The sequence below is a fragment of the Archocentrus centrarchus genome, chromosome 6 (genome assembly GCF_007364275.1).
Source record: "Archocentrus centrarchus isolate MPI-CPG fArcCen1 chromosome 6, fArcCen1, whole genome shotgun sequence".
NCBI classification, from domain to species: Eukaryota; Metazoa; Chordata; class Actinopteri; order Cichliformes; family Cichlidae; genus Archocentrus; species Archocentrus centrarchus.
Window position 1 is genome coordinate 11,002,147 of NC_044351.1, and position 12,890 is coordinate 11,015,036.

The 12,890-nt window shown below is 40.2% G+C and overlaps 1 protein-coding gene across 1 annotated transcript in view; it reads right to left on the reverse strand.

The window, feature by feature from the left end:
• Positions 1-9,344, reverse strand: part of map1ab (microtubule-associated protein 1Ab) — a 90,755-nt gene extending 81,411 nt beyond the window's left edge. The window contains exons 1-2 of the mRNA XM_030731237.1: positions 8,982-9,344; positions 3,320-3,421 (exon numbers count right to left, since the gene is read on the reverse strand). Of these exons, the coding sequence (XP_030587097.1) occupies positions 3,320-3,421; positions 8,982-9,246 (367 nt within the window). The 5' untranslated portion in view covers positions 9,247-9,344. The remainder of the gene's footprint in view (positions 1-3,319; positions 3,422-8,981) is intronic.
• Positions 9,345-12,890: the final 3,546 nt, after the last annotated feature.

A 12,890-nucleotide genomic window follows, 5' to 3' on the forward strand; every position in this document is an offset into this window, starting at 1 on the left:
AGGTATTTTCTTTGTCTAGCAGCTGTCTTGAAAAACGCTGTGTCATTTTCTGCTGACTGCAGCTCCCTGCTTGGCATTTGCCATCTGTGCAGTTTTGCTGGTCTGTCTTCTGCATATTTGTGTGTGTGTCTGATCCCTTCAGGCTCTTACCTGGAAGATGATTGAAATAATTCCCAGTTCAGCATCTACTGCATGCTCAGCCTGGGCTCTCAGCCTAAAATGCTGCATTATATAGACACAGACGGGCAACACAGCACTCTCTCTCACTCTAACACATACACACACATCTAACACCACCGGTCCACAGCTCTCCGTGGAGTCGCTGTGGTGATTATACGCACCATGCAGCTTTGATGCAATGCAGATGAATTAAATGTCTACAGGATCAATAGGTCAAATATTTACAATAATAATGGGTTTCTGCGATGATGTAAGAGAAGGTGTAGTAGTCTGACTTTATTATTACCATTTAAAAATCCTAATAATAAAGCAGACATGCTTAGCAGTAAGGAAAAAACTTAAAAAAGAAACAATTTTTAGCCAAAAGATCTCAATATAGATATAATCCCTATTCTTTCTTTTGTATAATAGTAAGTTTCCTCCATTAGTACACATTGATTTTCATAAATAAATTACTGAAGTAAATAGGTTAGCCAGGTAAATAAAGACATCCACTGTTCATTTAACTCAAGTTCAGAAACTCTGATCACTAAACTTTAAGTAAGCTTTAGCCTAAAGTCACACCTGAGTATTTGTATCAAACAATCTGGTCGTTAAAGTGGACCAAATTATTTCCTTTTTTAAAATTTTTTGTCATAAACAGTGCTGTGAAGAAGTATTTGCCCCCTTCCTGATCTCTCTCTCTCTTTTTGTTTTGCATATTTGTCATATTTACATGTTTCAGATCATCACACAAATTTTAATATGAAACAAAGATAACCTGTGTAATACAAAATGAAGTTTTCAAATGATGGTTTCATTTATTAAAAAAAAAAAAAAAAAAAAAAAAAAAAAGCTATCCAAACCTGTGTGGCCCTGTGCGAAAAAGTAATTGCCCCCCTAACCCTAATAACTGGTTGTGCCACCCTTGGCGGCAAGAATTGCAATCAAGCATTTGTGACAACTGGCAATGAGCCTGTCATATCGCAGATTAGATTTAATTCAGCCACACTGGAGGCTTTTTGAGCATGAACAGCCTGTTTAAGGTCATGTCAAAGCCTCTCGATCAGATTCAAGTCTTGATTTTGACTCCTGGGAAGGTTCACTACTGTTTCAGGTTTTCTCCATTTGTCAATAATGGCTCTCACTGTGGTTTGCTGGAGTCCCACAGTAGGTTTGGATAGCTAACCTCCTGTGAAGACCCCTCTCACCCTGGTCAACACCTGTTCAACCTGCTGCCATCAGGTAAGAATCTCAGGACAAACAGGCTGAGGAACAGTTTTTACCCCTGGGCCATCAGACTCTTGAACACTATACAATTATACACAACAATAGCTTCACTGATTCACTGCTCACTTCCTCTGACTACCTCACTGTGCTATAATAGTACGTTCAGTATATCTGGTACATAACTCTCCTCTGTGCAATAACTGGCACTTGTGCAGTATTTGGTATATTTTGTATATTTGTTACATTTATTTATTCCCCTGTAAGTCCTTGTGTTGTTTGATATGCATAGACATACTGGTTTTACAGTATTTTTCTTACTTTCTTGTTTAAGGAAAGGCACTGAACTGTGGCAGCTGCTACATTTTCATGATACTCCATGTTTGATGACAATAAAAGCTTTCTATTTCTATTCCATTCTATTTTTTCCCCTTAATAAATGAAGTCATCATTTAAAAGCTGCTTTTCATATTTACTCAGGTTATCTCTGACTAATAATAACATTTGTTTGATGATCTAAAACATGTAAGTGTGACAAATATGCAAAAAAAAACCCAAAAGAAATCAGGAAGGGAGGAAATACTTTTTCACACTAATATATACTGTTATAATAGTGGACACTCATAATCAACATGGCCAAATATGAAATAATAAGATCATCCCTCTTTACTAAAAACTAAGGCTTCAAGCCTGGATTATACTCTCTGTTAGGGGCGGGGAGCTAAAATAGCCTGTTTCTGTCATGTTACATGGAAAATGTGAACCCAACGGAGAACAGGATTTATAAACAAAAGACGAGCCTTTATTATGGCGAGCAAACATCCAACAGGCGGCAGATAACAAAACCCATAAATCAAAAGCAGAAGACACGCGAGGGAAACTCACAGGCGCACACAGTACAGCACAAACTGAGGCTTTAAATATGCTGGAGGTGAATCTGGGGAAAAAATAAGGAACAGGTGAAACTAATTAATGATAACGAGACAGGGGACGTAAAACTTAACACCAAACACAGGAGACAACTAACTAGCCAAGTAGAACAGGAAATGAGTGACAATAACTAAACAGGAAACACAGAGGGAAACAGAGACTGAGCAACGGGGAACACAAAGGAGAAAGGATGACCTGAAACTCATTAAATAAACTACAAACAATAACCATAACTAAAAAACAGAAACTAGACTGCTAAAGGAGACGACACTAAAACGAAGGAAACCTGAGAGTAAAAACATGGCAAACCCAAACAGGGAAAATCAACTAAAAAAACAAAAACAAACTCAAAACACCACAAACAATGAAAAAAAAAAAAGTCGAGCAGAAAATATTCAACAACAAACAGAAAATTAAAGCGCATAACTCAGAGCAATGCATCCAAGACCAAGGACCATGTTTCAGAAATGAGTGGCAGCACCAGGGCCCAGTATAAAATAAACAAGGATTATTTTTGAAATGTGAATCACGCAAGGCTACTCTAGCAGAGTCCAAGAATAAAAACATGGAGCTGGTAACAAGTATAATCTTTAAAGATTTAGAGGTGTTTGGCAACTCTGAAGGGCAGCATTTATTAACTGGATAAATAGAAAAATCCATAAACTGAAAACTGCACACAAAATGCTCAGTGGGTCTGAGTACTATCATTTTTATGAGTGAACATAGAAACAAATAAAGTCCAGCTTTATCGCTAGCCAAAAATCCAGCCAGACAAAAATACATACCCAAAAGTATCTACTAAACTAAGCCCATCTGCAAAGTCTCACTTAGGTCAACAAAACATTCATGATTAGATTTGAATTTAAAGACTGGAGCCGCGTCTTCATGGTTGCCTCATAAAAAAATTTTAAAAAAAGCTTCATTGCATTGAAGGTTATTCAGAATAAGTTGCTTGTTTCTGTCAAATCATCTCCAGGCTCACAGAGAGACGCATCACACTGACCTCTGACCTCGGAGGAGAAGTGGGCAGAGTGACGGGTTATAAACAGCTGCAGCTGCTGATCGAGGTCGCAGCACTTGAGATCGACGTCCCAGGATCGAATTCCTGCCAGGAAGAAGACAAAGATTGTTCAAGGACAATGTGATGCGATGAAGAACAGACATTAGTGAAACTGAGCAAACTTTCTGTGTACTTTTTGTGTACTTGATCAGATGTTGCTGATGTTTTCTGCTTTTCCTCAACTCTCTTTCTAAACTCTGTTTGGGCTTCGGGGAAGGTCGTTGAGCTGAAATTTTGTCATGTTCAAAATGTCCAGAGGCTGAAACATAACGTTTTTCAGTAATACTAACTTTAAAAATCACTGAAAGCATATTGTGTTCACTGCGGCACAGAGATTACAGGCTCTGCTGACTTTAGTTTACAACATGAGAAAGTATTTTCCAATAAAAGCAATTTCACCAAATTTACTTTTTGACTTTTTTAATTGTAGTGCACAAACAAGCCTGGAGTACCAATGCTCATGTTAAAAATAAGGACTGTCATTTTCATTCATGGCTACCAAGTGGTTGGAAACAGAGGGGAGAAAAGTATTCATTTAAACACTGCAAACAAGCTTTTGTGTTTGGTAACTCTAGAAATCGTCACTGGAATTTCTTCATGTTATTTTTGCATGAAACAGGAGTTAACTGATAAACTGTATATATGGTTTGTGAAACTTTTAACAGTTTCACTGCAGGTGGGAGAGTGAATGGCGAGCATTTGTAGACAAAACAGCATCTTCCATTACGAACTACAGGCAACTGCAGCAGTCTAAAAGCAACCAAAGCAATCACACGGAGGTTTTTGTCAACCAGTCAACCGGTGGTTGCCAGATGGTCGTGAACAGGTCTATATGCCTGTGCGACTGGGGTCTTATTCACTTGACTCTACATTGTCATCATGTCATCATGTGGTTAGCGGTCATATGTCTGCAAAATCCCTATATTGGGGTGGCTGTAGCTCAGGAGGTGATCTACTAATTGAAAGGTTGGTAGTTTGATTCCTGGCTGCTCCAGTCTGCCTGCCAAAGTATTCTTGGGCAGGATACTGAACCCCAAGTTCCTAAATGATGTATTCATTGGAGAGTGAATGTTAGATAGAATGTGTGAATGAGGCATGTTGTATAAAGTGCTTTGACTATTCAAGTAGAGTAGAAAAGTGCTATACTGTCCAAGAACCAGTCCATTTACCACTATTTAAAGAGTTACTTCAGGGTTGATGTGGTAGCTATACAGTAGCTGCCATGGGCCTAACCTTTTTTTGGTTTTGGTGCTAAACTACTGTATACTGCTCTGCCTTATTTGTCTGGTGAACACTGTAAATTATCAGGTGAAATAATTCCTGACTGACTTCCAGGATGGATTCAGTAAATGCAAAATGGAAGAACTGGAACTGGAATTGGAACCTGCAGGGCTCTGCCTAACGTTGCCAATCTGGCTAAACTGAGTAACAGAAGAAGAACCCAGTGGTCATCAAGCATTAGATGCCCTCTGCAGAGATGGGAGAACATGCCAGACAGATGAGCTCTCATCACACCACACCTCTTCATTTAGGCTTTCAAAGGTGACAAGCTGAACTTAGAATATGGCAAAGTATTTTGAGAGTGTGAGGAAAAATTCTTTGGTCTTCCTTTTTAACTTTTAATATAACAGAACAGTTGAGTGTGAGCAGGGGGGTCATTGGGGTCATTTGTCACCTAAATGTCTGACAAACACAAAACACAGATCATCGTCTGGTTAATACCATTCCTACAGTAAAGCTGGGCGGGCTGATCAAAACTAAAACTATATGGGAAAGAAAGAGAAAAAGAATCCCCACCTCTCTAGTAGTAAATGTTTTTAAGTCACCTTGTGAGAATTTTTTTTTTTTTAAAGGGCCATTTCCATGAGTAAATCATAATATCAGAAGATATCATGAAGGCACTGAGTAGATACTACGTTATTAGACATTAAGGGTCATTGGTGTCGTTAATGAATGAGAAATGACTCAGCAATGAAATGACCAGCGTCTCACACACCCTTTCTCTGTCTTGCATGCACGCATACACTCAGCAGTTTTTTCAGTTTCCACTGAGCTGCAGTGAGTCAAACTTCAGAGGGAACTTGTGTCAGATCTCATCCAGCAGGACAGAAAGCAACGCAAGCGCCTCTCTCATCTTACCCACTTGTGGATTCCTTCAGAGAGAGCAAGAAATTAGATTATTCAAATTTTTTTTCAAATCCACAGACGCCACCTTGTTTTGCCCTTAACTGAGTAGAAAATGTTCCATCGCGGCAGACTGCAGTCTGTTCACAGAGATGCCGTATCACTGTTAATGTTTTGTTATTAATGTTTTTAGCACTCGCTGTCAAATGTCTTTCTTTGCACTACGAGATGCATAAAAATGATAACCTTCCAGAGGCACACTATTGCATTTTCATCACAATCCCCATGACAACATAACTGTTTGCATCCACAAAAGAGGGAAAAGACGGGGCAAATTATGATAATAACAGAGGCCTTCATATTTTTTGATCTACCCATCACAGAGGATGACATCTGTCAGCAAGTTAATAGAGTCAACATTTCAAACACTGTAATTAGTCTCACACATAAATGGCTGTTTATAGCCAAGAGAGGACCCATCAGTTTCTGCGCATACTTGCATGTGGAGTTTCAGTTCATCACATTTTTAGTTGTTTCTTTAGTACTAAAGTAACCAGCTTTGTGTCTGTGTAAACAAACAGATGTCTGCATATGATGCTGCAAAATACCTCATAATGCCTTATTTTTAATATCTGAATTCATAAACAGTGACCTGGTATAGATATCTGCTGGCTATAGCATTTTCTTCTATGCAAGAAAGTCAAGCATTTGCTGGTCCTAAGCAAGCAGCTCCCTCCAGGGCTGACAAATGAAGCCAACGTAGACCTGCAATTCCTGGAGTGGCCACTTGATGCCGGCTTCAAAAGCAAGTCAGACCCCACAGACTCCCATGTTAAAATGCAAAACTTTATTACACTGAAAAAGCAATTTTACAGTCAGAAAATAAACTAGTTTGTTACTTAGCACTGATTTGCAGATTTGCGTGTCTGTGCATCAAAACCACTCAGATGGCTAGCTAATATCTCAGCACTCCACCCATATTTTTGAGTTTCAAAGATATATTTAAGATCAAAACTAATAAATAATTATAGAATAAATAATTCATTTAAAAACCATTAAAAATGATCAAAGATTTATTTATGTGACATTAATCTATCATAAAAAAAAATTGAACCCATTCATCAGTTATAATACGTCAGCTAAACTAACATGAAGCCTGGTTAGACTGACTTTATACATGCAGAAGAAAACCTCCAGCTCCAGACTTCCAGCTGCCAGTTTCAGCTCAGACCTGCACATCAGTTTGCCTCCATTTTGACTGCCCAGCATGGGACCTTCTTATGCACTGCATGGAAGACAGTCACTGCTTCTTTCTAATAAAAACACCTAGACACAGGTGAGACACATCGTAGAGAGTCCAAGTTAACCTGATCTTACTGCTGCATCTGTAAGGTCTTCTCTGTTGCCAAACCAGTGTGAAATCACCACAAGCAAAGCATAAATTACATTTCTATGTTTGATGAGAGGCTAACACCATGAATTAAACAACTGAGCACACTGCAGGTAAAGTCAAATACAGTATAATGTCGTTTGGTTTAGTTTTGCCAATTTGCAAAACTCAATACTGAGTTCATGAAAGATTCACATTCATCTGAATAAAACCGCAAGCAGAGCATGGCCAGTAAAGCTGGCCAGCACCCACCCTGTGCACTCTTGGACTGCCCCATAATAAAATGTTCAGAGCTGCAGCATCTGGTACTCCCAAAACAGGAGGATGGGGGGGTTATTAAATACTAATAATGAAATTAAAATAACATTTAATACCTCATCAGTTTTTTGAATGAGTCATTTACTGCACTATGTGTAAAATATTTCCTCTTTCCACGCTTTGAGACACAGCCAAAGGATTACGGCTGCTTAATGCTGCAGAACGCCTACAGGTAGGCTGTATAGCAAAGAAGTGTTTCACCAGTGTGTAAGTTAATCAAATATAAAATATGAACTCAGGGAAAAAGGGAAGGCATGCACAACCAAAGTCAATATTATTTAAAAGATTTAGCCCCGACCTTTCTGTTACCTACAGCGTGTGTTATGCCACTGTTTTATGAGTCTGTACTGCTGTTCAACTTCATTCAAAACAAAGGCAGTCCACTTGTGACTGCCATGACCCTCTGAAATCATTCACTGCATTCATATGTATAGTGTATAAATAGTAAATATAAGCCTAATCTTTTCTCATTCCAGCGCTGCAAGTCTGTGCATCAACGGTATTAAAGCTCAAGTTCAAGTTTGACGAATGTAAAGCAGTCTCCCTTGAGTATATATTTATAACAGAATGTGCAAATCAGAAGATGAGTTAGATTGTAGAGAAATGTAAGAGTTGATATGACATTTACGCTAAGTGCACACTCCTGTTTTAAAGCGTGTCTTCAGCACACCAGCGTCTTCCATGTTTCTAGGCAAAATTAAGATTTTTTTAATGAAATCTAATAAATAAATAAGATTTTGGTCTTTTGTTTTGATGTCAACTACAACACCGCAGTGAGGGTGACTTGCTGGCAGGTCGTTCGCTCTGAGTCACACTCACACAGAATCGATGCAGTAATGAGCTGAGTGGATGTGACACCAAGCTTGTGTCCATAAGAGGAGGTCAGAGGGGACGGACAGGGGTTGATGTGGTGTTGCAGTGGAAGCAGTTTAAGAGCGGCGATGGTATTGTAGGAAATAGCTGACAGGCCTGCTCCAGGAACATCTTTTACACACGCTCAACAAAACAGTTACTCTCTAAACTTCAGACGGCCCTCAGCGACAGGAACGACCCCAGGCTGCTTTAGCTCCGGAGGAGTGGAGGAGGGTTTCGACTTATGGAGCAGCAGCGCTGAGATCCTCAGCTGAGTAATGATGGCAGAATAATAGGAGTCCAGCAAGAAACTGAAAACTCTTCCCTTATGGTGTTTGTGAAGCAGTTGTGTTCTTGTTGCTGGGCAAAGCCTGCAGAGTTTGTGTGTTTACTGATTTGACTTGAGATCAGCAACAAGGACACCCCTACCCCACCCCATCCCACCCCAGCCAGCACAAACACACACAACCACAAAACACACTTGGATGACAAAAATATAGGATTTTTTTTTTTTAACTAAACTTGCTATGCAGGTTATAAATTCTAATTAATGTGGACATGCTGATTTATGTCTCTTTAATTGGTAATTAGTGACTGTTTGTAGGTGTTCGGTGCAGTATTTTGGAGCTCCAGGGGGAATTGGGGGGGCAAACTACTGCACTATTAAATACTTATTCTGCATCTATGAGTCTGCAATTTTACAGCAACACTCTGTGGGTAAGGGAAAATGCGTCGTGTCCCATGGTGCAATGCTGCAGTAACTGCTTCTGCCTATGGACACTATCCTGCTCATTGCGTCAAAACATGCTGTTGATGCTTCCATGTTTGCTTTATACCCCTGAAGCTGCACGCAGAATCATAGCTGTCACACAGATAATAAAGTAGAGGCTGCAGCTGGACGGATGACCATGCGTCACTCACCCCGCTCTATCTGCGCTCTGGCGGTCTCCAGCTGGTGCTCCGTGCCGATCTCCCCAATCACTATCAGCATGTAGTAGCTGCCCCGGTTGAACGGCACCCCTCGCCGGCGTCTCACTGCGCCTCTGCGGTACCGTAATCGCTCCTCGCACCCCGGCTGTGGCGCGATAAAGCCCTCGTCTTCTTCCACCACCGGGAGCGCACCTCGCACGGGGATCTCCATGGCAACAACCCCCGGTGCCGACGCCGAGGATGACTCCATCGCCATGACAACTACCGGTGTGTGAGAGAGGGGAAGAGTCTGGTCGGGTGGGGGCGGAAGTGGAGGATGCGGATGGAGGACGTGGAGAGGTGAGGAAGGGGAGGGAGGTGAAGACAGGTGATAACAAACCGGCCAGAATTTTTTTTTTTTTTTTTAAGTTTTGTTTCCGGCTAACTTTCAAAATGACTTTCAAAATAAGAGCGCTTTCGTGAAAAGGTGAGTGTATGTTTTTATACATTTAGCAAGGCATTTTAATTCAGTTAATTTTGCTTTGTTACATCTGAGATATTTTACTTTATTATATTAACTTGTATTCAGGGTGCGATTCGTGAAAAAATACACTCGTACAAACTCAAACCCAGAATTAAATCCCCGTGTCACTTAGCGCTGAAACACAGTGTATAAAGCAAAAACAGAGTTTGTACAATTCTAGCGAGCTTGAAAGTCAATATTTGGTATGACCACCTTTATTCTTCAACAAAGCCTGAACTCTCTTAGGCAGCTTTCCTGTAATTTTTTTCAGTAATATTCAGGAATAGTTCTCCAGGATTCTTAGAGGACATTCAAAGTTCTTCTTTGGATGCTGGCTGCCAGTTATGTGGAGACACCACACTGAGGTAGGTGCCTTTTTTATGTCCAAAAGAAAACTTTAAAAAGACCTTCAGGAAGCCTGGAGAACTATCCCTGTTGATCACTTCAAAAAAAAAAAAAAAAAAAAAGAAAGCCTGGCTCCTTGGAAGCTGAGTGGCTCAGGATTTATGCACAGCACTCTGTAAGTGCAGAAATCCATTTGTTTTTCAATAGGGGCCCACCTCTCTTCTTGGAAGTAATTGTGACCAAGAAGAATGTTTGTTTTTTCAGTGTTGCCATCTTTAAATATGATACCTAGTGATTTTGTTATTTTACGGTCGGAAAGACTGCAGAAGCCTAATGCATCCACTTGGAAACTGTGGTTAAAACAAGAAAACCGTTTGGCAACTGGGTAACTGTTTCCACAATCTATTAGCAACACTGACATCCAGCAAAACAGAACGTTGGTTAAATCAGAAATATATATTTCTAGATAATTTATATGAGTCAGTACAGATATCTGAGTCCACTTACATGCGAAGATTTTTCTAAGAGCCTTCTTTCCTTTTGTTGCGTTTGTTTTTGGTGTAGTACATATTTGAACAGTAGGGGGCAGTCACCTGTTGAAGGACTGCATTTATACAGTCACACAGGAGGGGAGTAAAACTGAATTTTGACCACGGCCTCTACAGCAAATATGTCAGCAGTGACTGTGTTAAGTCAGACTGTATAACTGCAGATGGAACATGAACTCTCTGGATCTGCTTGTAAGTAATAAATAAAGAAACAAAGGCAAAGATGTTTGGGCTGTTGTTTCGGCTCACAGACATTCCTTATGCAACCACAGACTGTATGTAAAAGATGGACGTAGCTTCTGGGTCTGTGAAGCCAGTGCAGAAGTGTCGTAAACCTGCATTATTTTTAATGGGTCGCAGAGGGTGAGTCTGCTGGTTACAAAACACTACCAGTTATATAAATGTATACAGCCCTCAAGTCTTTTGTGACCTTGGTAAATAATCATAATTTTACTATAGTGATCGTAGCATATGTATATATGTCTGTATGTACCTTGTGTCCTCCTTAACAGGTGGTCTGATCTGAGCAAAACTTTGCACGAATATCGTTACAAATACAGTAATTATCAATATCTATATGTTTAAAAAACAACCCAGTTCTTTCTTTCTTTCTTTCTTTCTTTCTTTCTTTCTTTCTTTCTTTCTTTCTTTCTTCTCACAGAAATGTTCCTCATTCAGCTTTTTCCTGGTTAACCTTGAGCCTGGCACATTTCTGGGTGTAGCAGAGGGCATCTCAGCATAAACTGTCACCGCCACACTGGGGGGATAATGAGGAGGTCTGCCTCAACTTCTGCCTTTTGTTTTGCTCTGCCTACAAATGACTTAATACATGGCAGGAGCTGGTAATGAAGGACTGAACACATATGAGTGTTTTTGCATTTATATCTTGTTTTATACACTCAGTTGTCACCTTTTGATGCCAGTTAATCTTGAAAAAACTGGCACTTGGGACTTCATCATTTTGGCATAGTTACTGGATATTACTGGACACTCAGATGTGTTTGCAAGAGCTTCAGTCAGAAAAGGCAAAAATAAACAGTGTGTAACATCCCACAGTGTGAGGATACCTCATACAGGTTTTTGCTGCAAGTCTCTCTGACAGTGAGTCAGCACTTCACTCCACAGAGCACCTGCACCACAGCCATGCTTCCCTCTAGTGGTAAAACAGTATGTGAGCCTTTTGTCTCACCACACTTTAGTGGATGATGTAATCTACAGCGCCTCTGTATTATGCTGTGGCTGACACACCTGAATGTACAGTGTTGGATTTTTTTATTTTTAAAAACTGGACAATAAAAACACACCAAGCATTTGTTGGGGTATTTGTTTTCTCCTCCGGGGGGGAATTGAAATGTGGCTTTCATTCAATAAATTGCTTCCAATATTTAATTATTGGTCACTTCCTTCAGGATCACATATTCTGATTTGTCGTCAGTATTTCAAACAAGTAGCAGGGAAGAACATTTTGACACCAGCTAATGTAAAATAGGACTCTACCTCACCATCTTCTGGACAAACAATGTTAAAATCCATCGTCGTCAAACTGATCCTGAAACAGTGCATCTCTCTCTCACATATTCTATGCAGATATATTCCCCCCCCAAAAAACATTTTAAAACTATGATAAAATTCATATTTGAATCAAATGTAGTGAAATAAGTTATAAAAATGTCAATCAAAATGAGTCTACTGTATATATATATATATATATATATATATATATATATGTAGCAGTAATTGAGAAAATATTCATTGTACTTTGGCTGAACTGACTTTTTGCACTGGAATACTTTTTCCTCCTGTAGCTTTCGACTTGTGGCGCAGACACTGATAAAGAGAAAGCCTGTCTCTGACTTTAATAACTTTAACGGTGCCTGTCTGCTCGGGTAGCCATGCTGTCTGGTCCAGTTTCTGATGGCTTCATTTGATGGGAAGTGGCTGCAGCTATTTCAAACTCCAGATGGAGGCTAGAGAAAGAACACAGATAGGTAGGCAGATGGTCAATAGAGGGGTCAGGGTTTTAGCACAGATTCTCCGCAGACTGTCTGGGCCACTGCAGATGCAAAGTGGTCACGTAGGTCTCCATCGTTGCTTTGTGTCTGATCTCTATCCACTGACGGGAGGACGTCAGTCCAAAGACATCCACGGTGGGTTAACTGGTGATTCTAAATTGGTTTTAAGTGTGAATGTGAACATGAATGGTTGTCTGTCTCTATGTGTTGGCCCTGTGATGGATTGGTGACCTCTCCAGGGTGTACCCCATGACCCTGAAAAGGGTAAGCAGAAGAAAATAGATGGATGGACAAATAAAAAATGCCAAAGATAACACATATCTCAGCGTGGTGTGCAGCATGTCCCTAAAAAAACTACAACAGATGAACAATATCTAAAAGTCATGTCCTTAAGAAATAGGATTGGAGGATTGGGGGATTGGGGGATTGGGGGGGGGGGGGGGGGGGGGGGGGTCCAACACAGTCCTGATGAAGGACTTGAAAGATGCATCTG